Source organism: Colletotrichum destructivum, chromosome 5 (genome assembly GCF_034447905.1).
Source record: "Colletotrichum destructivum chromosome 5, complete sequence".
Taxonomy (NCBI): domain Eukaryota; kingdom Fungi; phylum Ascomycota; class Sordariomycetes; order Glomerellales; family Glomerellaceae; genus Colletotrichum; species Colletotrichum destructivum.
This window is the reverse complement of record NC_085900.1, coordinates 5,105,760-5,129,664: the sequence shown is the minus strand read 5'-3', so window position 1 is coordinate 5,129,664 and position 23,905 is coordinate 5,105,760. Positions and strand designations below refer to the sequence as shown.

Sequence of the window (23,905 nt, the reverse complement as noted above, 5' to 3'; positions counted from 1 at the left end):
GATTGCAACCTCCTCTCATGGCATGGCATGGCATGGCCGCTCATCGGCCTCCGGGGCGGATGTAGGCTCCTGTTCATCCTCTGCGTCGTCCTCCCACGCGCGTGCGCTTGGACTCAGGGGCTTGGGGGAGGGGGGGGAAGAGAGAGGACGTGTTGCAGAGCTGGCTAACTCCCGTATCAGTTTGTTTCTTGGCTCAGAAGCAATGTTTCTGCTCGACGATCATCCTTCTGTTTATATGTCATGACGCCATCCCGCTGCCATGACCAACGCAGGACGATGGGATCCAAAGACGTTTTCTAACAAGCACAGCCCGACCAAGAGCTTCACCAGGGTCTGAAATTGGAACCGAACTGCTCTATGCCGAGAACGAAACCAGTCATATCAGCCACAAACCCCTCTCTCCTGCTGATCAGACCTGCTACTGTTACTGCATCGTAACCAGGAGCCAAACATTTGCGTATCCTGTTGTCGCATTGAACCACGGTATGGCCTTGGATATCTCTTTTTCCAGCCACCGACAGATTACCAGAGTCTTCGACTCAATGCTACTCTGCGCCGGAATGACATACACCCGATCTGCGACCCCTGCACAGCTGTCGGCAATTGATGACACACATGAACAAGCCTGTGTCCCCCTCGCGGCTTCGTTGTCGAAGCTGGTGAAGAGCAAGCACAAAGTGAATGTTGACGATGTGATGATTTCTTGCCTTCTTATGGAGACTTTCCCGCCAATTTTCGATCTTGCACATGAACAGATAAAACACTGGTTATCAGAGTGAAGTAGCCGTATTCATTCTTAAAATGCTGTCTGTTTTTCTAGATAGGTTTGCTGTGAAAATTCTCGCCTGTTCTAAACGCATGAGTGACTGCAGGTGTCTTCCTCCGAGCGTAGAACCTTGCACGGTTTACTGGCTCTTGGGCGTTAGCTGTAAGAGCTTGAGATTCGTATTATTGAGGTCTTACACTTCTATCATCGGAATACAGAGCTCCTTCTATATCGGTAAAGTTTCAAGGCAATACGGATGTATCGCTTCAAGGCAATAGAAGAAAGTGGTTGTACTGGTTATGGCGGAAATCCGACTTGAAGTGATGTTGACAAACATTGCAACTCTTGCATTGATAGACCCTTCTTGGTGGAATTTGTTTCTCCAGTATCATTGACCAGGCTCAGGTCAGCGGTATTACATACGACGACCCTTGATCCCGATTTAGTAGTTTAAAGTATTACTTTCTAGTGTATTAAGTTATCCGAACTTGAGCTCAGAGTCTCGTCACTCCTTGCCCCCCCCCCCCCCCCCCCCCCTTTTTTTTTTTCTTTTTTTCTTTCCTTTTTTCTTCCACTTTTTTCTTTTAGGTCCCGAACCGAGGCTTCTCTAAACGGAGTTGTGATATTATAAGGTGTCTATTCACACTGACAAATGATGTAAGCAGTTCAATCATGACCGGTGGCCGCCTTGCTGGATTCAGCGGTTGGTTTAATAGCCCCTTTTGAAGAGTCCAGAGCCGAAAGACCTTGATTATCCAGAAAACGAGAAACGGTCTGTCGGACGTGCGTACGGCAAGCGTTCCCTTCCGAGCCGCATTCTAACCACACGGAATGAGGCTCTTCAAGGCCATCGAGGCCACGGCTCTCCACGGGCAACGGGGAAACCCCGGGTTTGTTCAAAAGACCAATCACTTTCCTACATGCTAGATAAGGAAGTATACCTAATCCCGTTTTTTGTGATACCTATGTATGCGGTAGCGTTGGAGTCAGCAGCGGTATGAACGAGGCACAGTGATCTAGGAGGGTAATGCAGTATGGTTCTAACGAAGGACCCCGTAGGTAGCACAGAACATTGTGTCCAGTCAGGAATTTGAATGAGCCGCCAAGCCAATGAGGGACCAATCTTTCTCCGTTGCGAGGGCATTCTTGACGTAGAAGGCGTCTTTAGTGCTGACTGTGAGCCAACATGAAGTTTATTGCATGAGGAAATAATGATGACCTTCACTAGCGGGGCGCGAAGCAATAAAGGTATTAACCCTTGGAGTAAATGTGCTATATAAATCCGGACGCCACAAGCAGGCGCCCGTTCGTGACCTAGTGAGTGACCTCATTTCCATACAGACTCAGCCTTGTTTGCGCAGTTGGACTTGCTTGGTGCAACTTTCCATCAGGCTTTCAGTCATTCAACAGGAAGAATCAGCGATAATTCGGACGCCGAGGGAACGAGAGGGCACCATGGTAGGCAACAATGGTCAAGACATGGAGGCTGCAGTCAGCGGGGGCGATTCGACGACGAAAACGCTCACACTGGTGACGGCGGCATTGGTGATGATTCCGCTGGCCCTCGTGCTCAAGAAGCTCCTGTTTCCCGACTTCGACCCCCGAGAACCTCCTGTTTTGCGACCAAGGCTGCCCTTTTTTGGACATATTGTCTCTCTGGTGAGAGAGTCGGGCAACTTCTACGCCCGACTGTAGTACGTTGTCGCGTATTCATTCACCCGAACAAGCGTAAGCGCAAGCCTCTCTCTGAGTCTGACTTTGGAATCGCAGCAAGGAAACTCCGATGCCGATTTGTACGTTGCCCATGTTGCACGGAAAGATGTACGTGGCAAACTCACCGTCTCTGATCGCGGCGGCGATGCGCCACGGCGACATCTCCTTTGAGCCCTTCCAGATCGAGGCCTCGGCGGTGGTTCTGGATCTTCCGCCGCACCACAAGGACAAGTTCCTGCAACCGGGAGTCCTCGGCCACGTGGAGAAGACAATGGCCTCGAATCTCAGACTGGACCCGCTACAGAGGATGAATTTTGCCGCCTTGGAGCACCTGGCCGGGAAGTTGAACGAAATCGATGCCACGAGTGCTCTTAGTCTATCCGATGGCTATGCCTGGATCAAGGGCGTCTTGTCCATGGCCACCACTACGGCTCTGTATGGGAAGGGGAACATGTGGGACGCCGAGAAGCTCGAGGATCTATGGTGAGGATAAAGCCCTTCGGAAGCCGAGTCGACCTGACTGACATGGGACACAGGACCTTCGAGAAAGGCATTGGGGCTCTGATGTTGAAGGTTGCGCCAAGCTTAGTCGCCTCCAAGGCGATTGCGGCTCGGAAGAGGATGAACGAGCTTCTTCAGCCCTTCTACAAAGCGCGCGAGGACGAGAACTCGGACGTGGCCAAGATCCTCCAAGAGCGAGCCGGCTTTTTCCGCGAGCTCGGCATGCCGTCCGCGGACCTCCCCCTGATCGAGTTCTTGATCCCGTTCGCGGCGATCCTGAATACGGCGCCGAACCTGTTCTGGACATTTGCCGAGGTGTTTTCCGAGCCGGCCCACGTCGAGCGCATCCGGCGGGAAGTGCTACCGCTGGCGGTCGTGGCGGACACCGACAACCGAGGCCGAGTCGCGACGATCGACGCCAGGGCGCTGGAGGCCGGCTGCCCCTTTCTGCACGCCTGCTTCCGCGAGGTTCTGAGGCTGTACAGCGCGCAGATCGGCAACCGGCGGGTGATGGAAGACGCGACGCTCGAGGACGCGGACGGCCGGCAGTACCTGCTGAAGAAGGGCACCAACATGCAGTGGTCGGCGAGCGTCACCCACTTCATGCCCGAGGTCTGGGGCGACGACGCCGCCCTGTTCCGGCCGGAGCGCTTCCTCGACGTCGATCCCCGGCAGGAAAAGCGGAGGCGCGGCGCGCTGATCCCCTTCGGCGGCGGCCGCCACCTGTGCCCCGGCCGGTACTTTGCCCAGACCGAGACGCTCGGCTTCGTCGGCGCCCTGGCTCTCGGCTTCGACGTGACCGGAGTCAAGGTTCCCGCGGCCGAGTTCGCGCCTCTCGGCGGAGCGACGAAACGGCCGGTAAGAGGGTCGGCGGTCGACGACATCAACATCTCGCGGCGAAAGGGCTGGGAGGACGTGACATGGGAGTTTGTATGCTGATAAGTTATGGATTGCCGTGGTTTCAGAAGACCGATTTTGGGTCACGGACGATGAGATAGTGTGGATTCGTGTTCAGGCGCTCCAGTTCATGGTTGAGTGTGAGCTTTGGGCTCGAACACCAAGCAGATGAACGATACCTATCATTTTGCAACGAACGCTCGCTCCTCGATGAGAAAAACATATGAAGGAGACTAACCACAGACCAATGGGGAGCATATCCTGATCAACATACCCGACGCCATCTACCTGACTAGCGGGATATTGTTCACTCTGATATTTCGAGTTGCGTCGCACAAAAAGAACGACATCCCCAACAGGTAGAAGACCACAACCATGAATCGGACACCCAGACTTCCTCGGTAACACACACTTTATGACCGGTAAGTAGGCTTACGAAGCCGGCCTGCACTCTCCCACTCTCTGCACCGATCCTCCCCCAGCCTTTGCTAGCTCTGAAAGCGGAACCTTGTACGGCAAATTATGTACAAATAGGCCTCATCGAGGGTTTACCACAAGTCCGCCGGTGGTCCCAAGTCCCCCGGATAAGGCCAAATCTCGTCGTACACGTCCTTGGCGCCCGGTGGGGAGACGATGGCGTAGCGGAGTCCGCGCTCCGGGGCGTTGGCCCAGCGGCGGAGGCCGTCAAAGTCGCGGCACCACATCTGCTGGCCGTCGCCGAGGTGTTTCTCCGCGCCTTGGACGAGGGAGATCGGGGTGGCGTCCGCCATGCACTGGGTGAGCTGCCGCATCGTGTTGATGCAGTGCATGACGTGGCCCGGCGTCCACTGCGAGGGCTCGCCGTGCAGACGAAGACCGTAGTCCTCGACCATGACGATCTGAGTCCGGGAGAAAGGAGGAAGGGGTTAGTCCCGTTTCGTGGCATTACCCGGCAGGTCCATGAGTAGGCTAGACATACAATGCAGTGGATTTGATGGAAGGATCGAATGCCGAAGACTTCGGTAGGCGTGGATCCGTGATAGGACGGTAACGCGTCTTCTCTGCCGTCCCAGTCTCGGTATCTGGTTTGCCGGCCATTGGCACGGATATTCGTCGCTGGCCGTCGTAAGAGAGAGAAAGAGTTATCAGCTTGATGGGGGCCAACTTTCACTGGCGAGAGGCACAGGAGAAGGGACGGCATGGATGCTTACAGTTCTGCAACCACTTGAGGCGTCTGACGACGCGCCTGACGACGTCCGGGCTGTCGAACGTGTCCTCGTCCATCCAATAAGGATCTCGGGAGTCGTTATAGAATGACCGCCACGAAGCCGGCTGGCCCACCTCTGCTTCGGGTCAGCCGCATACATTCTGTAGATGCTAGTAATGCAATGGACCCGTCATGATCTGTAGATACCCTGGGGAACGAGGCCCCATGGGTCGACACCCAATGGGATCACGGGCTGCGAGAGCCTCAGATAAGACTTGACATCGAGGGCGAGGGCGCAGGCGGCGAGAGTGCAGGCAGCGAGGGCGCAGCACAGTATGGTGCAGGCAAGGAGACGTCTCTCCAAGGTCCGTCTTCCATGATGGCAATCACAATCACAACAGCTTCCATCACCGGCATCGTCGTCGTCGTCGTCAATGCAGGTTTCGTTACCATTGATGTCGTTGCGGGTTGCGATATTATTGAGAGGGTGATACGAGACCTTGGCCGAGAGAGCCATTGTGAGTTTCTTCACCCAGATGAATTCCGCACCACTTAGGCTCGGGTCTCTCTACTGACACCTCTCTGCTATACTCCTCATGGTGTGTGTGCCATGGATAATTAAGATGGTCCATGAGGGGTAGATACCCCCACTGCAGGCAGACGAGACTTTGCAGTAGGGTTTACAAGGCCTTTCAAACAAACACCGGAGCCGGAAGTCTCAGAGTCTAATCCACATACGACCATCCATGATGATCCAGCTGCCTCAACTTGAACTTGCTCCGCTCAAGGCAAGGAAGAGGGCAACGCAGCAGATACCTGGCCGTCCGTCCTTTGATATGATGTACATGGCGTCCATGTCATCAAGTCGGAAGACAAGGAACCCAACAGGCTACATCGCAAAGCAGCATCCGTCCGGCACGTCACGTTACGTCACCTCAACTCACCTCTCACGTCCCTGCAGCATCGTTACATGCTATGCCAAACCCGCACTGCCACGACGTCGTCAACATGTCCAACCCGGCCCTTGTCTTCAGCTCGGTACCCTCCGGCCGCTTCCCCCAGCCGGGAAAAGACCTGGTGGTAAAAGAGCTACCCTTACCCGACGGGGAGGGCGTGCTGGTCCGCATCCAGCTGGCCTCTCTTGACCCCTTTCTGCGCTCGCAGCTCAGGGAACCCTCCTCCGCCTGGACCTACCAGCCCGCGCTGCCCGTTGGCGAGCCACTGTGCACGAGCGCCGTAGGCACCGTCGTACGGTCCGACGCCGCCCATGTGCTCCCCCTCGGCGAGACTGTATGGCTCGCCAGGGTCCCCTTGGCGCGATATGTCCTCCTCGAGGTGTCGGTGGCCGCTAATCGGCGCCTGGTTGTGCCCATCGGGCGATTTGTCAAGGCGTACAGCCTCGACGCGGGTCATTGGCTGGGCGTTCTTGGTGTTGTATGTATAAAATTGTAGATGTGCCTTTCTGGAAAACCCGTGATGGAAATACGAAACCCCCCTTCCCGCCATTGGCACCATGGCACCAGCACTAGCTCTCAAGCCAAACATACATCCCCCTCATCAACCTCTCATGAGCCCTGGTGCTCTCTGGCTGTCGAGTTACCGAGCCCTCGCCCCTATATACTTTCCATTCTTTCCTTGGCGTCTAACATTCACTACCATATACACACCTCGCGGGGCTCCCGGGCGAGAAGAATAGCACGCTAACCTAACATGTTCTGAACATCCAGCCGGGACTCACGGGATTCGCCGGCCTCTATGAATGCGGCAGGCCCAAAGCCGGCGAGACTATCTTTGTCAGCTCGGCGGCGGGCACGGTTGGTCTCACGGTGGCCTACTTTAGCAAGAGAGACGGGCTCCGCGTCGTGGGGTCGGCCGGCTCGACCGACAAGGCCGACTGGCTCCGGAGAACTGGCCTATTCGACGACGCCTTTGTCTTCGGCCGCCAGGACAGCCACGAGACGGGTGAGGCGTCGTTGCGCCGCGCCGCCCCGGAAGGGCTCGACCTACACTTTGCCAGCGTTGGCGGTGCCCAGTTATGCGCCGCGGCGGCCTGTATGAAGGTCCACGGGCGGATCGTCGTGTGCGATGCCATCGACGAGTACGGCGGCGGTGGCGGCGGCAGCAACAACACGGGAGGCGCGGACGACGAGCCCGGCGGCGCTGCGGCACCGGAGGTTCGGTGGCTCTGGCAGCCCGTCGTCTACAAGAGGCTGACAATCAGTGGGTTCCTCGTCACCGACCTGGCCGGCAAGTACATGGCGAGCTTCCAGCAGCAGATGCACGAGGGCATAGAGAGGGACGGCGGCCTCCCAAGGATCGCGCCGCTGCACGTAGCCCACGGGCTGGACAAGGCGGCCGAGGCGTTTGGGGATCTTTTCCGCTGCGGCAAGGTCATGGGCAAGCTTCTGGTCCAGCCATCTGATTCTTGATGACTTGACTTTGGCACATGGGAATAGACATGAGAACGGGCAGAGAGAAGGAAAATGAAAATGGGAATGAGAATGAGAATGAGGGTGAGAGTGAGAGTGAAAGTGAGAGTGAGAGTGAGTTTGAGGGTGGGAGTGAAAGTGAGCCGGGGGCTCTCGGCTTGACTACCACGTATCATTGTTCCGTCTCTCATGATGTATTCCATTTGCAGATGATATTTTCTCTGTCTTTCCACAAGGAACGTTCCACTGCCTCTGAATCTCACTTTTTCTAGTCTTATTGCAGTCTTCCGGCCAACTCATCTATGTGTCGTTCCGCATGCTACGAGGATTCTGCGCAATGTAGACCAGCGTACATGCCGGCGGGCACGAAAAAGACAATGGTGGCGCTGATGGTCATGGCCACAAGAAATCCCAAGGTAAAGAAGCTCAGCATCGTCGCCACTGACCTGTTGGTAGAAAGCCGACCGAGTTCTTCCTTGCTGACGACGTTTCCATTTCCATTCTCGTCGTCGTCCAGCCGTCTGTACGCAGGCGCGTCGCCGGCCGCCGTCTCTTTCTGATCAACCGTCCGAATCGTTAGCAGTTGTTTTTGTCATTGGCAGCGGCGAAAGCCAGGACATGGACAGACATACCAGTAGATACCTTTGTATGAAGTTTGCCATCTCTGATTTTCTGTCGTTTGTCAGACACCAGCCCGTGTAGCTATACCCACGAGATGGGACTCTGGGAATAGGAATCTGTACTCGACGCGCTTTGCCAAAAGACGACGTGTATATATATATAATGCAACAAGGATGGGCTGCCTCGCTCAAAAGCTGTCGTAGATAGACTGGAGGGCGTGAACGGTGTGTTGTTTCCCCACCAACTGATAAATGTTTTTCGTCCTTGTCTCCAAGCCGGCATACTCATGGGGGCAGTATTCAGGTGGTGTCGGGGCAACAGGCAGAAGGGAAACGGATATGTACGTTGGACCTCTATCTGTCTCCCTCGGCAAAACTCAATCGGAGAAGAAGCTTTTCCCATAAGCGGCATGGGTCGAAAGTAAGCCGGACGTAGGAGGGTGGTCCCGGACGAAAGATTCACTGCCGTCACGTAGTTTGTCAACTAATACCGAATCAAGAGAAGGGAATGGGAGACCGTTGGGTCTCATCTAAGTTCAAGCATTACGTCCTTTCAGCCGAGACCAACACAGACAGTCCCAAAACAAAACATCAAATACACAGACACACACACAGAGAGAGAGAGAGAGAGAGAGAAAGAGAGACCGACACATCATCTGCTACCGTCCCCCTCTTGTCAGTTGAACGAATGAAGAGTTTCGAATCAACAGATTTTCCCGCCGACGTTCCCCTCGTCGTGGCCAGCACAAGCACATCCGCCGATGTATCAACCAACAAGCCGGTTGATGAGCGGCCTCGCACCAGCCTCTGGTGCATCCTGGCCTACTCCGCGCCCTCGTTGCCGTCAGTAACAACACACGGCAAAGCCCGCCGGCGTGATGAAATGGATGGCTCATAGCTAAGAATGTCTGCAGTGTTCAAGCGTTCTTCACCATGTTCACCGTCTATCTGATAGTAAGTAGGTGGGAGAAAAGCGAAACGAGTTCCCATCGGTAGAAAGCAGATGAAGCAAAGGACCGCAGGCTGACGTGCAATGCAAATGTTCCAGCCGTACCTCACATCCGAGCTCGGCTTCACCGTCTCCCAGGTCTCGTTAGTCCTGCTCGCCGGCCCGCTGTCCGGTTTGACGGCGGCCCCCGTCATGGGCGTCCTCAGCGACCGCTCCGGCCGCCGCCTCGGCCTTTTCACGACCGGCTGCGTCGCCATGGCCGCTTGCCAGATCGTCCTGGCGTGGTCCCGCGAGCTCGTCGGCGGCGACCCGGCCGCGGCCAGATGGCTGAGCGCCGCCGCCGTCTACATGGGCTGCGTCAGCGCGCGCGCTTCCATCGTCGGCCATCGCGCCATGGCCATTGACAACATCCCACCCCGGCAGCAGCCTGTCTTCAACCTGGCGAGCGGGCTCATGTCCGCCTTGGGCGCCATCACCACGCTCGCCGTTGGTCTCGTTAGGCCTTCCTTCCGGGCCATCACCGCTATATGCGCCGTCTCCATCACGCTCAGCATCTTTCCATTGTGGGCCGTCCGCAAGCCGCGTGGGGCGCATCGCCGACCCGTTGTCCGGGGAGAGAGTACCCGCTTCGGGGCGTTGTCGGCCGTCTTGTCGGTGCCGCGGGCGGCGTGGGACGCGGCACGACATCTTCCCCCCAGGATCCGCCGCACATGCAAAATCCAGATCCTGTCCCAGTACGCGTGGTTCCCCGTCTCTCACTACTTGAGCAAATACCTCCAAGACAGCTGTACGTTGTTCACCACCCCCCCTGCCGCAGGCAAGAAAGCAAAGCACGCACATTGTCTCCGATTCGAGATATTGCGTGCTGCGCTCCGCTCCGCCGTGCTCTGGGGCTAATGAAAGAGGGAACCAGATGTCGCCACACGTGGAGAAGGCTCCGAAGCCGTTGCGCCGGAAGTCAGCGCGCGGGCCGGCGTCCGCGTCCTCCTGATCGCCGAGGTCGGCGCCGTTCTGCTGCAGATGACGGTCGTCCGCTTCTGGGACGCGTCGTCGACATCGGCGAGCCCCCTTCGTCGGTTCATGGACGAGGACATGGTGGCGCTGCGGCGCGTGTGGGCCCTGGCCTTCGCGGCGCTGGGCGTGTCGACGCTCGCCGCCGTCGTGTTCCGGGCTTCGTTCGCGGCGGCGTCCATCTGCGCCGTCAGCATCATGACCATCTCGCCCCTGAGTGTCTGGGTGCCCTTCACCATCATCTCGTACGAGGCAGCCGTGGTTCACGGAGAGAAGGATGACGACCCGTCCACGCCCTGGGGGTCGTCTGCCACCTTCTTTTCTCTCCACGAGATGGCCATCACAGTCGGCCAGGGCTTGGCTGTCTTGATGAGCGGCGTCATTAGCTTCGGAATAGAGCACATGGACACGGGAGCTAGGAACACGACGGCCTTTCTGTTTCCTCCCGCCGTCGTCGCTGCCATGGTCGCTGCCCTCCTGTGCTGAGCGTGTGCTGAGCGGCCGAGGAAACTTGAAGAGAACACGGTTAGCACTCTGATAGATGCCGTCCGTCGTTTAGGCCTGGCCAAAATGGTCAAGAGATAGGATATGATAGTGCCTAAGGGACTCCTCTCTTGAGAGGGCTATTCACGGAAAAAGTCATTTTTCGAGAATATTGTATACGCTCTCTTCTAGAACACTCTATCCATGCTTAATCTAGGTAGCCTCTGGCCACCCAGCAAATGAAGTAGAGTTGCTGTTTGTTCTCAAACACATGAACTACTGTTCTGGTTGTAACTGTAAGTGACATGTGCATCCAGACTTATATACACCGTAGCCCCCTTACCCCCCCCCTTACGACACTGCAATTTCCCCTCCAGCTCCTCTTCACCAAGAAACACAGCTGAGCCCTTCCTCGTCACATGGATAGTTAGGCTTAACCTATGGTTGTATTTGTTTTTAGCTCGACATATCCTTTGTGAGCCACAGGGTACTCACCACCTGCCAGTTTGAAGGGTACGGCACAGCGTGGACGGTCAGCTTGTCCATGTCCGGCACCGGACTCTCGAGAATGATGTTGACCAGGTACGACGTGCAGTGAATGGTGTGGCTGTAGTTGAAGGGAGGATCGAAGCCCTTGGCCAGCCAGAGATGCGTCTGACGCAGCGTGTACATGCAGTGCACGACGTGCTCGCGCTTCGTCAGCCACAGCGTCGTCAGGACCCGGTTCGCCGGGTCGACCTCGACGGTGCCCTCGGCGTCGTAGAACCGGTGCCACGGCCCCGTCTCGAGGAACCCGCGGATCAGCTCCTGGTTGTCCGGGTCCTCGACTCGCTCGCGCCGGTACCAGTGGAAGCTGATGGGATCCCACTCGCACCCACGTTCATATGCCACCTCTGGCCTGGCGCCGTTTGGCGCACACAAATACCCGGACATGTCGAGCTGCGGACAACTACTACCCCTCGAAGAGAAACCCCCCCTCAGTATCGTACTGCGCAGCGTGTTGTAGAGCGCCGCAAAGGCCGCGATGAGGGCCAGCAGTAAGATGCAAGTCGATGCCGTGTTTATAACGGGCCGCCTTGGGCGGCTGCCGCATGCTGCTGCATCTACCGCCAGAGCCGAGAAGGCGTGGTGGTTGGGGTCATTTTGTTGCCAACGCCAAAGCATGATGATGATGATGATGATGATTTCTCTACCGAGTTAAGCTGAAGATGCTTATGCTACCGCTCTGTTGAAAGTCCCTTTCTCTATCTTTCTCTTTCTCCATAGCTTGGAATATTACACAACTAGACTTCTCAGCATCCCTTCCCTAGTCCATGTCCCTTGGCTCACGGCATGGGAGACAGGTTGGGGTTGGTGGCTACCCGCACCGCTCAGAAAGTATCGCCAGCCAATTATTGAGTTAAAGTTCCGTGGAGGGGGGTCTGTTGAACTATTGCACGGAGCCGGCCGGAAAGCTTCTTGCTGGTCGGGGCTGCGCCAGGCCATTTACCTCTCGCGAGAGAGGCCCTTGTCACTAGCAGCTCTGGTGGTTTGTCAGCTCTGCTCGTGGTCATGGCTGTATACAGAGGGTGTACGGAGTACTGTGAGTACGGCTGGAAGGGATCATGTGGATGTGCGGGTTGTTAGTTCTGAGTCGTTCGGGAACGAACATCTCCTGCAGCGTTACTTACCAAGGTAGATGCCTGTTGGAGTAACGGGTTATTGAACATGGCTCTCTCGCTCTCACGCTCACACTCACATTCTTGGGCACCTGTGTTAAGCAACACATAAAAATATCAGAAACATGTGGTTCTCGAAGTGCAACCAGCGGGACAACGTTGCCTATGTGAGCCTTTCCACGTCGCTGTCCTGTGAAACGGCCGACACGTCGTGGGACGGCCACGAAGTAAGGCCAAAAAACGGGCTTGGGGTCCGGTGTGGCCACCTCTGGATCATCGGGCTGTCTGTTTACTCACTAGTGATGACAATACTTGTGTTGGTGACCGCCGAGGTCAACCTTTGGCTTGCGACGCCTCTCGGGAGCGATCCGAACGGCTTCGTCCCGGCCTCGGTGGGCTCGCCGCTGCGATGGAGGACGTTTGTGCGTAACGAAAGCAACCCGTACCACATACCGGAGGACGTGTTTGCGGACAAGATCAGGACGAGAGAGACGATCGAGAGGCTGGTACAAACGCACTGTAAGTGTCGGACAGTCTCTGTCCTCGCCCGGAAACAATGAAGAGAGGGCCTCGGACTAAAGAGAGACAGCTTCGGCGGTCCGCATCAATGGCCGCCATGCCCGCTGGGTCCACGACGACGGCAGCGCATCCAATTTGCAGGCAACGTTCACGCCGCCCAGCATGGGCCAAGACCAAGTTTACTTCATACGGGGCCTGTACCAGATGCGCTGCATAGTAAGCTGATCTTGTTTGTCCGTTTTGTTTGCGTCGCGTCTCCCCTTCCTATCCCCTTTTCTCTAACCATATCTCTTTGCAGATTGTCCTACTGGAAGCCTACGGGACCAGTATCCACCAGCCGACGAATATCACAGACGCCACATCCAATATTAACGCCAACGGAGACAGGGAGAAAGAAGACAAGGAAGATAAAGACATCTGGCACTGGCCGCCCGAGCACGTGGCCTACTGCCTCAACGTCTTGGCGGACGCTGTGCACTGCACGGCGGACGCGACGCCACTCTCCTTCGTCAGCGGCTTTGGGTCCGGACACCTGACGGACGGGCAGCAGGCGTGGTGCCGGGACTGGGATGCCCTGCGCGCGTGGGCTGCAGACAGGGAGCGCGCCGTGGACACAGCCCAAGGAGGCACCGCGCTCAAGGGGGCGTTTGGCAAGTTGTGGCGGACTGTTTTGCCTTGAGGTGCCTGGGTTTTTCTCTCTTCTTTATAATATTGTAACGTGAAGAGGTGGGCTGTTGTGCTTCGTGTGGAAATGGGTCTGTTCTGAGAACGGTGGAAGTAAATGAACATGGGCTCTTGAGGCGTAGGCATTTTGTCTTTGTCACGCACATGTGAACAGGGTAACGTAGATTATAACAGGCTGAATAAAGACCCATTATCATTGCCAGTCAAGTCCTACCAGCGCTGTCTGGCTTTGATGAACAGACCGCCAATTCCTCTCATAGTTCCCGAGAACAAACAATATGACGTGTTGGGTGGTGGGCTGCAGTAGACAAAGGGCGTTCCTGAAGACGATACAGACCCTTTTTTGCTTTGATAAATAGAATTAAATGCAACAAGTAGCAATACATGCGTGGCACTCATAGCAGCCCATCAAATCATGGTTAAAGTGTGGACATGATGTGACGGTAGCTGGGTGCGTTTGCGAACCGAATTCTATGCATGGAAGTATTGTTATGCTTCGAAATTCCCAGGTTCCTTACCCCCCGCCGCCGTTGTGATCTCGGCACAGAGAGCCATAGGCACCCGAGCCGTCATCATTGAGAAACTTCCGGCCCGCCGGAGTATCAGTGGAGGGAAAAGTATACGCAGCAAACCCAATCGATAGCCGTTAGAGGGGAACCGGCCGCGGCAAGTTGAATCGGAGGTGCTACTCCCTTTGACACACAGCATGGAGCTTCAGTGGCCGCATTGTTGTTAGTATAGAGTAGCGTTAAGTAAAATAGTTATTTGTCAGTAACTATGCTGGCTACAAGTTATACTACAACTACAAGATGTGATACAGTGACGTTGAGAGCTATATAGCAGACCACAACCACGCATCTCTCTATCACCACAGTCAAATCAAATTGTCATAATCTTACCCACCTACTACAGGATCTCATTCAGTTATAGCAACGTAACAGTTCACAGCATTCAATATCCCTTTGCTCTCATTAAGTACCGTGGGAACCACGTTCCTCCAGTCTAAGCCATGGCGCCGGCCGCACCTCCGGAGCCCATCGCCGTCTGTGGCATGGCCGCCCGCCTGCCCGGCGAGGTGCGCACCCCAGCCGAGTTCTGGGACATGCTGATGGCTAAACGTAACGGACTGGTTGACTGGCCGCGCAGTAGCAGCACCAGCGACGGAGGGAAGTCTCCCGCGGCCGCAGGGCGGTTTGACGCCGCCGGCTTCCAGAGCGACACGCCCGCCAAGAACACACTCCAAGCGCCGCAGGCATACCTGCTCAACCATGTGTCGATGGGCGACTTTGACCCCAGCTTCTTCCCTGTCGGTGCCAAAGAGGCCTCCCGCATGGACCCGATGCAGCGGCAGCTCCTCGAGGTCGCCTACGAGTGCGCCGAGAACGCCGGCGCCGCCCGCAACTTGTTTGGCGGCAATACCAGCGCCAGCACCAGCACTAACACCAGGACTGGCACCGGCACAAGAGAGTCGCCTTTAGACTTGGCCTCACGCAAGGACGTCGGCGTCTTTGTCGGCGTCTTTGGCGAGGACTGGCTCCAGGAGAACGTCATGGACAGCCAGCTGGCGGGCCTGTACCGCGGAACGGGCTTCCTCGACTTCCTACAGGCGAACCGCGTCAGTTTCGCCATGGACTGGCAAGGGCCCAGCATCGTCGTCAAGACGGGCTGCTCGGCCAGCCTGGTGGCGCTCGACATGGCCTGCCACAGCCTGCGCGCCGGCGAGTGCTCCGCTGCCGTCGTGCTGGGCGTCAACCTCATCACCTCGCCGCTCATGACGCTGCTGTACACGGCGCAGGGCCTGCTGAGTCCCTCGGGCTGCTGCAGAACCTTTGATGCTGCCGCCAACGGCTACGGCCGCGGCGAAGCCGTCAACGCCGTCTTCCTACGGCGACTCTCGGACGCCGAGCGGGCGGGCGATCCCATCCGGGCGCTGGTGCGAGCCAGCGCCACGGGCCACGACGGCCGCAAGGTCGGACAGCTCAAGCCGGACGCCGCGGCGCAGGAGTTGCTGATCCGCAAGGCGTACGCGCTGGCGGGCATCCCAGACTCGCAGTTCGGGGACACGGCATGGATCGAATGCCATGGCACAGGCACCGCCGTCGGCGATCCCATCGAGATGCGGTCTGTCGCCAACGTCTTTGGCCGCGACGGCATCGTTGTTGGCAGCGTCAAGCCCAATGTCGGCCACTCGGAGGGCGCGGCGGGTCTGACGGGCCTGATCAAGGCCGTGCTGTCACTAGAGCATAATGTGATACCGCCCAACATCTTTTTCAACACGCCCAACCCTCTCAGTATGTTTTTTCAGTCCCAGTCTCAGTCTCTGTCCCAGTCTCATTTCCACTCTTACTTTCACTCTCACGTTCACACTTTCACTCTCACATTCACTCTCACTTTCACTCTCATCCCCTCCCCTTCCTCATCTCCCTCTCCTTTCCCTCGTCTTTCTATATCGCGAACCACGTGGCTCATCTTGTCTACAGTTCCCTGGAAGGCGGCCCAGCTCCGAGTCCCGGTTGACCCTGTGCCATGGCCTGAAGGCCGCAAGAAACGAGTCAGTGTCAACTCCTTTGGCGTGGGCGGCTCCAATGCCCATGTCATCGTCGAGGCCGGCAGACCGTCCAAGTCTCTACGGTCCCTGGTTCCCATCACCGAGGCGGCCCGCGTCCTACTACTCTTCAGCGCCACCCACCCGTGGTCGTTGCAGAAGCAGGTCCTCAACCATCGAAACTACCTGCTCGAACGCCTGCCCGCCTCGTGTGATGACGTGGGCGGCCTTCTCCGCGATATGGCTTATACGCTCGGGTGCCGGCGCCACCATTTCCCTCTGCGGACGTACACCGTGGTTCGCGTGCAACAAGAGCCCAAAAACGAGGGCCAGGACAAAACAAAAGCAGCCTCGGGCGGGCTGCTGAATTTCGGCGACGCCGGCTATTCCGGACATGTTCAGGACAAGACGCCTCCGGCCCGCGTTGCCTATGTCTTCACGGGCCAGGGCGCTCAGTCGGCTCGTATGGGTTATGAGCTGCTCTGTGACAACAGTGTGTTTGCCGACAGCATCCGCTACCTGGATCAGTGCCTGGAATCTTTGCCGGACAACTTGGCACCCGATTGGACGCTGTTTGGTAAGCCGCTCGCTGTATTTTGAATCTGAGAATACGTACCCTTTATCATGCCCGTGATGGAGTGAATGTCCGTTTTCGGGAGTTTTGGTCTCGCGTCTGCTTATATCCCTGCGCTGAACCGTAATGAGCCCACTGCTAACTCGAATGTATAGAGGAGCTTTCCAAACCAGCGCCGGACAGTCTCATGGACGAGACGAGGTACTCATTGCCCTGCTGCGCCGCCGTCCAGATCGGTCTGGTCAACATGTTCCGGGCCTGGGGCGTCTTGCCCGCGGCCGTTGTCGGCCATTCGAGTGGTGAAGTCGCCTCGGCCTATGCGGCGGGGGTCCTCTCTGCCCGCAAGGCAATCATCATAGCCTATCTGCGCGGTATGGTGCTGGAAGAGGTGCTGGATGACGACGGCAAGGCGCTGCGGCGGCGGCCAGGCGCCATGGCCACTGTTGGCTTGGGCGCCGAGCAGACGGCAAGGTTTCTCAGTCCCGGCGCCGTCGTCGCCTGCGACAACAGTCCGAGCAGTACGACCGTTTCTGGCGATGAGGACGCGGTACAGGAAACCCTTCGCAAAGTTGCCGAGGCGGACCCGCAGATCCGTTGCCACGCGCTCCGGGTTCGAACGGCCTTCCACTCCCACCACGTCGAGCCGAGCGCACTCAAGTATGAGGAACTGCTGAGGTCGCTTCTCGACAGAGGAGAGGCCGGCAGCAGGCTGTCGTCGTCATGTTCGCTGTATAGCAGCGTGTCAGGGTCTTTGGAACAAGACGCCGCGAAGCTGGTAGGGAGTGCGCGATATTGGAGAGACAGCCTCGCAAAGCCCGTGTAAGTGACAATTTTGTCTTTTTTCTCTGTGGCGATTCCACGGTCAGACGAAAATACATGGAACACTGACAAACTGGTTTTGTTTTGCATGCAGACTGTTCCGGCAGGCTCTGGAACAGCTGATAAGCTGCGAGCACTCGCCCAACAACCCAAGAAACACCAACAACAGTCTGCTCCTCCTCATTGAGATTGGGCCTCATCCCGCCCTCAGAAAGCCCGTCGCGGAGACGCTGTCGGAACTTCAGAGGTCATCATCGTCATCATCCACAACGTCTGAGCCACAGATTTTGCACATCGCGACCCTGCGCCGGGGCGAGAGGTCCGACGAGGCCCTACTACGATCGGCGGGGGAGTTGTTTGTGCGCGGAGCTCTCACCGAGGCCAACATGGAATCCATCTTCAGAACGGATGGGTCTGCTTCTTCTGCTTCACATTGTCTGACCGACCTGCCTCCTTATGCGTGGCACCACGGCACGCAGTATCTGGACCCACCGCGCGTGGCCAGCGTTTACAAGAGCGCGCGGCGTCTCCCCCACGAGCTGCTCGGCGCCCGGGTTCCGGACGCCACCGACCTCGAGCCGTGCTGGCGCTGCGTGCTGGAGCCCGACGACCAGCCCGCCTGGCTGGGCCACCACATCGTTGACGGCCAGACCGTCTTTCCCGCCGCTGGCTTCGTCGCCATGGCGGGCGAGGCCGTCAGTCGGCTTGGGTCCGGCCAAGTCGCCAATAAGAGCTACGTTATGCGCAACGTTTCGGTCAAGACGGCGTTGGTCGTGCCGCAAGGGTCGACATTCGAGCTTTTCACGAGGCTCTCGCAGGCTCAAGACCACCACTTGGGCGACGACGCCGCCGCCGAGGATAACTGCCTGAACGGCACGTGGTATGATTTCCACATCATGGCCTTGGTACCGGATCGTGATGGCGACCGGTGGACTAGCCACTGCCGGGGCTTAGTAGCCGCTAGTGGTGTTGCTTCGTCCGCATCATCGAATGGTAAGGCATGTTATGGCAGCGCCAACATCGGCCCCGTTACCGGCCCCGCTACTTGCCCCGCTACGGAAAACGGCACCGACCCTGGCGGCGGCGACGGCGACGGCGACGGCGATGCACGTACCGTCGACTCCGCCGAGTGGTACTCCATTGCCGACTCGGTAGGCCTGTCGTACGGCCCCTCGCTGCAGGGCCTCCAAGATATCACAGCATCCACCTCACGGCTGGCGGCGTCAGCCACGGTCTTCGACTATGACTTGGACGACCACGACGAAGGCGAAGCAGGGTATGCGCTGCACCCGGCCGTCTTGGACATGGGGCTCCAGCTGAACCTAGTCGCCATGTGCCAGGGGCTTAGGGAAAAGTGTGACCTTCTCTTGCTACCAACCTACATCGAAGAGCTTTCCGTGGGGGCAGATACCACTCGGACGCTGCAGGACAACGGCAGCACCCCCAAGGCTCACGACGCCAGGCTGGACATGCGCGCCGAGGTCCGCTGGGTGCGCAAGGGCAGAAGCCTACAAGGCACTATCACCGCCACCGCGTCCGTCCCGGACGACAATGATAGAGAGGAACGTCTCGGTCACTATCCTTGTCGCCGGCTTTCTCTGCGCAACGTTAAGTTCATGGCTAAGCCGCCGCTGGCCCGGCACACGCCTCAAGGCGCTCCTGTAATGACGCTGCAGCCCCGTCTTGCGTCTGTCTTTGACTGGGCCCCGGACGCCGAGCTCGTCGACACGGAAAGGATCGTCTCAGGCGTTGAAATGGCCCGGCTGTTCGCCTTCAAGAACCCGCGCGTCCGCGTCTGTGTCTTCGCCCGCGACGGCGACGTGACACTGGCCTCTGCCGTCGCGCGAGCCCTCGGAACTGAGACCATGTCCAACGGCAACGTCTTGGCATCCCTGACGTACGCGGCCGCTACTACGGCAGAGCTGGGTCTGGCTCAGCTTTCTCTGCAAGAGGACGAGCAACACCACGCAAGACTCGTCCCCACATGGCTGGACTTGTCTCAAGACCTACCGGCCCAGCCAGAACAAGGTCATGGTGGGTTTGACCTCGTCCTCGTCGATGGGCCCGCCGCCCTAGCCAGGCTGTGCTCCATCTCGGCTCCGCATCAGTGTGCTTTGCCCGTCGGTCCTGGGGGATGGATCCTGGGTGACCGGCCCAGTAGCGAGGGCGAGACCGAGACCGAGACCGATAGGAAGCTGGAGCAGCTCGGCATCACACTTGTGTGTCGGTCCTCTCCCGCTTCTGATAGGGTAAACAAAGGAATTCACGCGGCGAGGGCTTTGCTTCCCAGTCACAAGAAAGACGCCGGCTCGAGACAGCGACGTGTTGTCATCATAATTGCAACGCCCGCACTCGACGAGCTTGCCCGGTCACTCCAGAGCGTCTTGGAAGAGATTGAGATATGCTCCGAGATTCGTGTCTCTCGCTCCGGCGACCAGCCACTGCCTGCTGATGACGATGACGAAGAACAAGCCGTCATCGTATCGATGATGTACCTGGAGCAGTCGCCGGCAGAGGAAGCGTTGACTGCTGAGTTCTTTAGAAGCTACATTGACCGGCTTCTCGCAGCCCGAAAACCCCACGTCTGGCTTCTCCCGCCTCTCCAGCTGGGGAGCACGGGACCGGCATCGCTGTGTCATCGGCCCGACCCAGCGTGGCTGATCGGCCTTACCCGAACCGCACGCACCGAAAATCCGGCACTGGACCTCTCCACCGTCGAGCTTGACACGACCAACACGCCCGTCCGGGTCGCGGCGGGCGCCGTCGCCCGCATCATCGAGAGAATGATCCAACTCGGCCCCGGACCCGGACCGGGAATTCCGCAACTTGACAGGCCGGACATGGACCGCGAGCTCGGCGTCACGCACGACGGGACTGTACTGATTCCTCGGATGACATGGTCATCGCTAGATGATGCTGCCACTTTATCGAAAACGGATACCGCGGACGGCACTGGCGATCTGGGACTTGCTTCGTTCCGTGAGGACGCGAGCTATCTTCTGGTCGGCGGCCTCGGCGGGCTCGGAAGATCCATATGTCGTTGGATGGCCGCACGCGGGGCACGTCACCTCGTGCTATTCTCGCGCTCTGCGTCTGATTCCGACTCCGCCACGATCGCCTTGGTGGACGAGCTGGCCTCCATGGGCTGCGATGTCGTCCGCGTGGGCGGGTGCGCCGAGCACTTCCCGGCTATCGAGCGCGCCGTCGTGGCTGCCGAGCACTCCGCCCCGCGCGGCCTCGCCGGCGTCCTTCACATGCCCATGGTTCTCCGCGACCGGCCATTGAGGGATATGACCTGGGACGACTGGACCGCCGTCGTGGACCCCAAGGTGCGCGGTGCGTGGAACCTGCACAACGCCCTGTGGCGGCGCCGGCGAGTACAACTTGACTTCTTTGTCCTGTTCAGCTCAGTCAGTGGCATTGTCGGCCAGCTCGGCCAGGCCAACTACAACGCGGCCAACGCCTTCCTCGACGCCTTCGCATTGTACCGCCGTAGCCTCGGGCTGCCAGCCAGCGTCCTCGACCTCGGCATCGTCGGCCATGTTGGCGCCGTGGCGCGCGACGAGGCGCTGGCGGCGCAGTTCCGCAAGGCTGGCTACGTCTTCCTGGGAGAGGAGGCCGTCCTGCAGGCCGTGGGCATCGCCGTCAGTCCGTCCGCCCCGGCCCAGCTCATCGTGGGCCTGGCGCAGGATCCGCAGGCCGACACCTCAACCCGAGCTGTCGTATGGAACCGCGACCCCCGCATGGCCAAGGCTTCTGGATCGGGATCTGGTGAGGTTGAGCAACGGGCCGGCGCGAGCGCCACCGATGCCATCAAGAGAGAGACGCAGGAGATCGTCTCCTGGGCAAAGGAGGACCCCGTCGGGCTTGTGACCAACGCCCGGCGGGAGTCGCTGGCATCGTGTCTCGGCAGGGCCGTCTACCAAGTGCTGGTCACACCGTTGAAGCAGCTGTCTCTGACGAGGAACATCAACTCGCTGGGCCTGGACTCCTTTGCCGCCGTCGAGCTGACGGCCTGGATCCAACAGCGCTTTGGCGTCCAGCTCTCGACCATGGAGGCCAACACGAGCATCAACCTGCTGCAGCTGGCCGATCTCGTCATGGACAGGATGGTGGTGAAGTATAGGCAGGCGAACCAGCCGGGCAAGCTTTTGATGGCTGGAAACCACCAGCCGCACGCGACGACGAGTACAACGTGAATGACGTGGCCAAGTGGGCTTGATGTATCTCTATGCGTTTATATCTTTATATCTTATTACGTTTTGAACCTCATCGCCCACCTGAGCAGTTCACTTGTGTCACGATTTGCACCTCGTTTTCTTTCTGGACGGTGGGCTCAGAATCTCCCTCCTCCACGTATAGGACTCTATGTTCTGAAGTCATGTATTACACAGTTTCTTTTCAACGGAACGGTCAACTTCACCTCAATTCTCATTCATCCAGGCACCATTTCTACTGCCGGCGAGCAGATTCTATTGCTTGGTTGTATGACTTTTGTGTGAAATTGACATCTATGAGTGCTTCCCAACCACCTAGCTGCAACTGCTTTCAATCAATATCTGCAAAATTCCGATGACAGCAAAGGACTTCTTTTAATTGACTATCATTTCCGCTTATGCCCTGCACTACTTACTTCCGTGCACACCAAATGCGCTGAACAAGCCACCACGGCAAGCTTCAGGCTCTGTACTATGTTATGCAATAAATTTTAACTGCAGATTAGATATTATGCAAGGTTGGTCTAACTAGCTATATCCTTGTTAGATACGACTTTCGAAATATCTTCAGGTACAGGTAGAAAACGAATAGAGTACGTTTGTGAGTAGTGATCCCTACTGAAGTATGGCTGCGCCTTCACAGAATCACAGTCTACCTGCCGCCTACGGGAGAAACCTTTTCCTACAACCACTGTACTGTAAGCCCTGAAGCCTATTGCACAACGTAGATCTTGGGGACTAGAGGTGATTTGAATTATCGTAAGAATGCTCTTGCTAGCTACTACCCTGCTGTTGCAGCCTTCTGGCGGTTGATGGGATAGTCTTACACATAGCAAATCTCGCTAAGAAAGTTTCAACTATGAAAAGACATAGTTTGATCAAAACCTGCTTTTTTCTTTTACCTTTACCTTTAATTCTTGCTTTGCTCAAATCTTGCTTCCCTTTACTCACTACGTCGTAGAACTCTAGATCGGCAGCCCTGCTAGTTTTCTGACTGAGCGTCACGTAAAGCTACTCCGCGCTGCTGCAGCCTTCAGCCCAGCATATCCACCTTTTTGTACCAGATTAGCTGCCAGAAGCGCTGTTTCAACTTCTATAATACTATCGTAGTCCATGCTAGGCTCTGCTAATCTCCCTGTACATTGTATGCTGGTCAACTGGTGTCGGATGGCCCAACGCTCCTGGCATATATTCCAATTCCTAATGCAGCTATCTGTACATGCCAGGGAAAACAGCAAGAATATAGCCTTTGCATTCACACTTTCTCTATTTTAGTTCGTTTTGCCAGCTAGGTTCAGAGCGACTCGGAGTTTTCATTTACTTCTTCTGCTTTGTTTGATGTGTGAAACTTCGCGCATCGACTTGTGTTTCCGCCTCCCGAAATGAAGCAGCTGGACCAAGTCTTATATCAATCTCGCAGCATATTAAAATGCCTAGTGCTTGAATGCCGCCCTCAGTGCGAGACTGTAGTTATTTAACGGCTCGTTTTAGGTGCTGATATCCATCTTTGCATGCTTGTTGTATCCCCTCGACTACAAGCTGTCCCTGATACTGGGTAGTAGCTACTAGGTGCCTAGGGATTGCCAACAAAGCTAGGGCTACGTCTCCTTTCAAGGAAAGACCTGTAACAGCCACTATGCTTAAACCTAAGTGCCCCAGATTCCCTAAAAGATGTTATAAGTCTAACAAATGGCGGCCTGATCCAGAAATTGAAGTCTAAGCATGTGTACTACGGAGAGTGAAAGTGAAAGTGGGATGTGGGTGGGGTGGTGTTTGGGGGGGAGAGCGGGGGAAGGTCCCTCACTTAGTTGAGGGGATATCGAAACACGGATTTTGGGTTTAGCCAAAATTGACATGTTTCTCTCTCGAGAACTAAACTAGGCGCGCGTGACCGGCCCCAAGCCCAACCAGGTGCCCTGGGCAGGCGGCAACAATCTTCTTCTCCGTCTTGTACAAGTAGAGTTCCCCCTGCACTGACGAACCAGCCAAAGTTTGCAGCACGCCCGCTTGAAGGCCCAAACCCTGGATCCCATGCTTACGTGGCAGACGTGGGCAGGGGAATCACTGCGAGAGTTTGCGGATTATGATGTGGCACAGGTATTACATGGTAATCCGAAGGAGGACCTTATCATCAGGTCGGCTATTGTCTGGTCAATGAGGTTGGGCTGGTCCACACAGCTTTCAGTCTTATTGTTGCCCGCCAATACTGTAAACTTCCATCCGCCATCGTTCGTAGCCGGCGTCGGGCCGGTGTGAAACTTCAGTTCGGGAACTAAAAAGTTCGGAACCGCCTACAAGGTTTCAAAGAAAACCATCACAACCCATACTACAAGC

At 56.9% G+C, this 23,905-nt stretch overlaps 9 protein-coding genes across 9 annotated transcripts; 6 read left to right on the top strand and 3 right to left on the bottom strand.

Moving 5' to 3' along the window:
• Positions 1-22: 22 nt before the first annotated feature.
• CDEST_09116 (uncharacterized protein) lies at positions 23-779 on the top strand (the record flags this gene model as incomplete). The annotated part of the gene is made up of 2 exons (XM_062925275.1): positions 23-179; positions 310-779. The coding sequence occupies 2 exons, from the start codon at positions 23-25 to the stop codon at positions 777-779; spliced, it is 627 nt and encodes a 208-aa protein (XP_062781326.1).
• A 1,442-nt stretch (positions 780-2,221) lies between these two features.
• On the top strand, positions 2,222-3,919 carry CDEST_09115 (Putative cytochrome P450; the record flags this gene model as incomplete). The annotated part of the gene is made up of 3 exons (XM_062925274.1): positions 2,222-2,460; positions 2,537-2,962; positions 3,016-3,919. 3 exons carry the CDS (start codon positions 2,222-2,224, stop codon positions 3,917-3,919), a joined length of 1,569 nt encoding a protein of 522 aa, XP_062781325.1.
• Positions 3,920-4,425: 506 nt separating this feature from the next.
• On the bottom strand, positions 4,426-5,580 carry CDEST_09114 (Putative mycotoxin biosynthesis protein UstYa; the record flags this gene model as incomplete). The annotated part of the gene is made up of 4 exons (XM_062925273.1): positions 4,426-4,755; positions 4,836-4,972; positions 5,068-5,199; positions 5,271-5,580. 4 exons carry the CDS (start codon positions 5,578-5,580, stop codon positions 4,426-4,428), a joined length of 909 nt encoding a protein of 302 aa, XP_062781324.1.
• A 491-nt stretch (positions 5,581-6,071) lies between these two features.
• On the top strand, positions 6,072-7,492 carry CDEST_09113 (Putative GroES-like superfamily, polyketide synthase, enoylreductase domain, oxidoreductase; the record flags this gene model as incomplete). The annotated part of the gene is made up of 2 exons (XM_062925272.1): positions 6,072-6,497; positions 6,791-7,492. The coding sequence occupies 2 exons, from the start codon at positions 6,072-6,074 to the stop codon at positions 7,490-7,492; spliced, it is 1,128 nt and encodes a 375-aa protein (XP_062781323.1).
• A 319-nt stretch (positions 7,493-7,811) lies between these two features.
• Positions 7,812-8,154, bottom strand: CDEST_09112 (uncharacterized protein; the record flags this gene model as incomplete). Its single annotated transcript, XM_062925271.1, has 2 exons — positions 7,812-8,048; positions 8,125-8,154. 2 exons carry the CDS (start codon positions 8,152-8,154, stop codon positions 7,812-7,814), a joined length of 267 nt encoding a protein of 88 aa, XP_062781322.1.
• Positions 8,155-8,800: 646 nt separating this feature from the next.
• Positions 8,801-10,558, top strand: CDEST_09111 (Putative major facilitator superfamily, MFS transporter superfamily; the record flags this gene model as incomplete). The annotated part of the gene is made up of 4 exons (XM_062925270.1): positions 8,801-8,955; positions 9,027-9,066; positions 9,161-9,848; positions 9,975-10,558. The coding sequence occupies 4 exons, from the start codon at positions 8,801-8,803 to the stop codon at positions 10,556-10,558; spliced, it is 1,467 nt and encodes a 488-aa protein (XP_062781321.1).
• Positions 10,559-11,011: 453 nt separating this feature from the next.
• CDEST_09110 (uncharacterized protein) lies at positions 11,012-11,719 on the bottom strand (the record flags this gene model as incomplete). The annotated part of the gene is made up of 1 exon (XM_062925269.1): positions 11,012-11,719. One exon carries the CDS (start codon positions 11,717-11,719, stop codon positions 11,012-11,014), a length of 708 nt encoding a protein of 235 aa, XP_062781320.1.
• Positions 11,720-12,338: 619 nt separating this feature from the next.
• Positions 12,339-13,411, top strand: CDEST_09109 (Putative mycotoxin biosynthesis protein UstYa; the record flags this gene model as incomplete). Its single annotated transcript, XM_062925268.1, has 3 exons — positions 12,339-12,732; positions 12,803-12,948; positions 13,031-13,411. 3 exons carry the CDS (start codon positions 12,339-12,341, stop codon positions 13,409-13,411), a joined length of 921 nt encoding a protein of 306 aa, XP_062781319.1.
• A 1,014-nt stretch (positions 13,412-14,425) lies between these two features.
• CDEST_09108 (Putative Acyl transferase domain superfamily, phosphopantetheine binding ACP domain, thiolase) lies at positions 14,426-21,553 on the top strand (the record flags this gene model as incomplete). The annotated part of the gene is made up of 4 exons (XM_062925267.1): positions 14,426-15,707; positions 15,897-16,538; positions 16,691-17,354; positions 17,449-21,553. The coding sequence occupies 4 exons, from the start codon at positions 14,426-14,428 to the stop codon at positions 21,551-21,553; spliced, it is 6,693 nt and encodes a 2,230-aa protein (XP_062781318.1).
• Between the last annotated feature and the right edge of the window lie 2,352 nt (positions 21,554-23,905).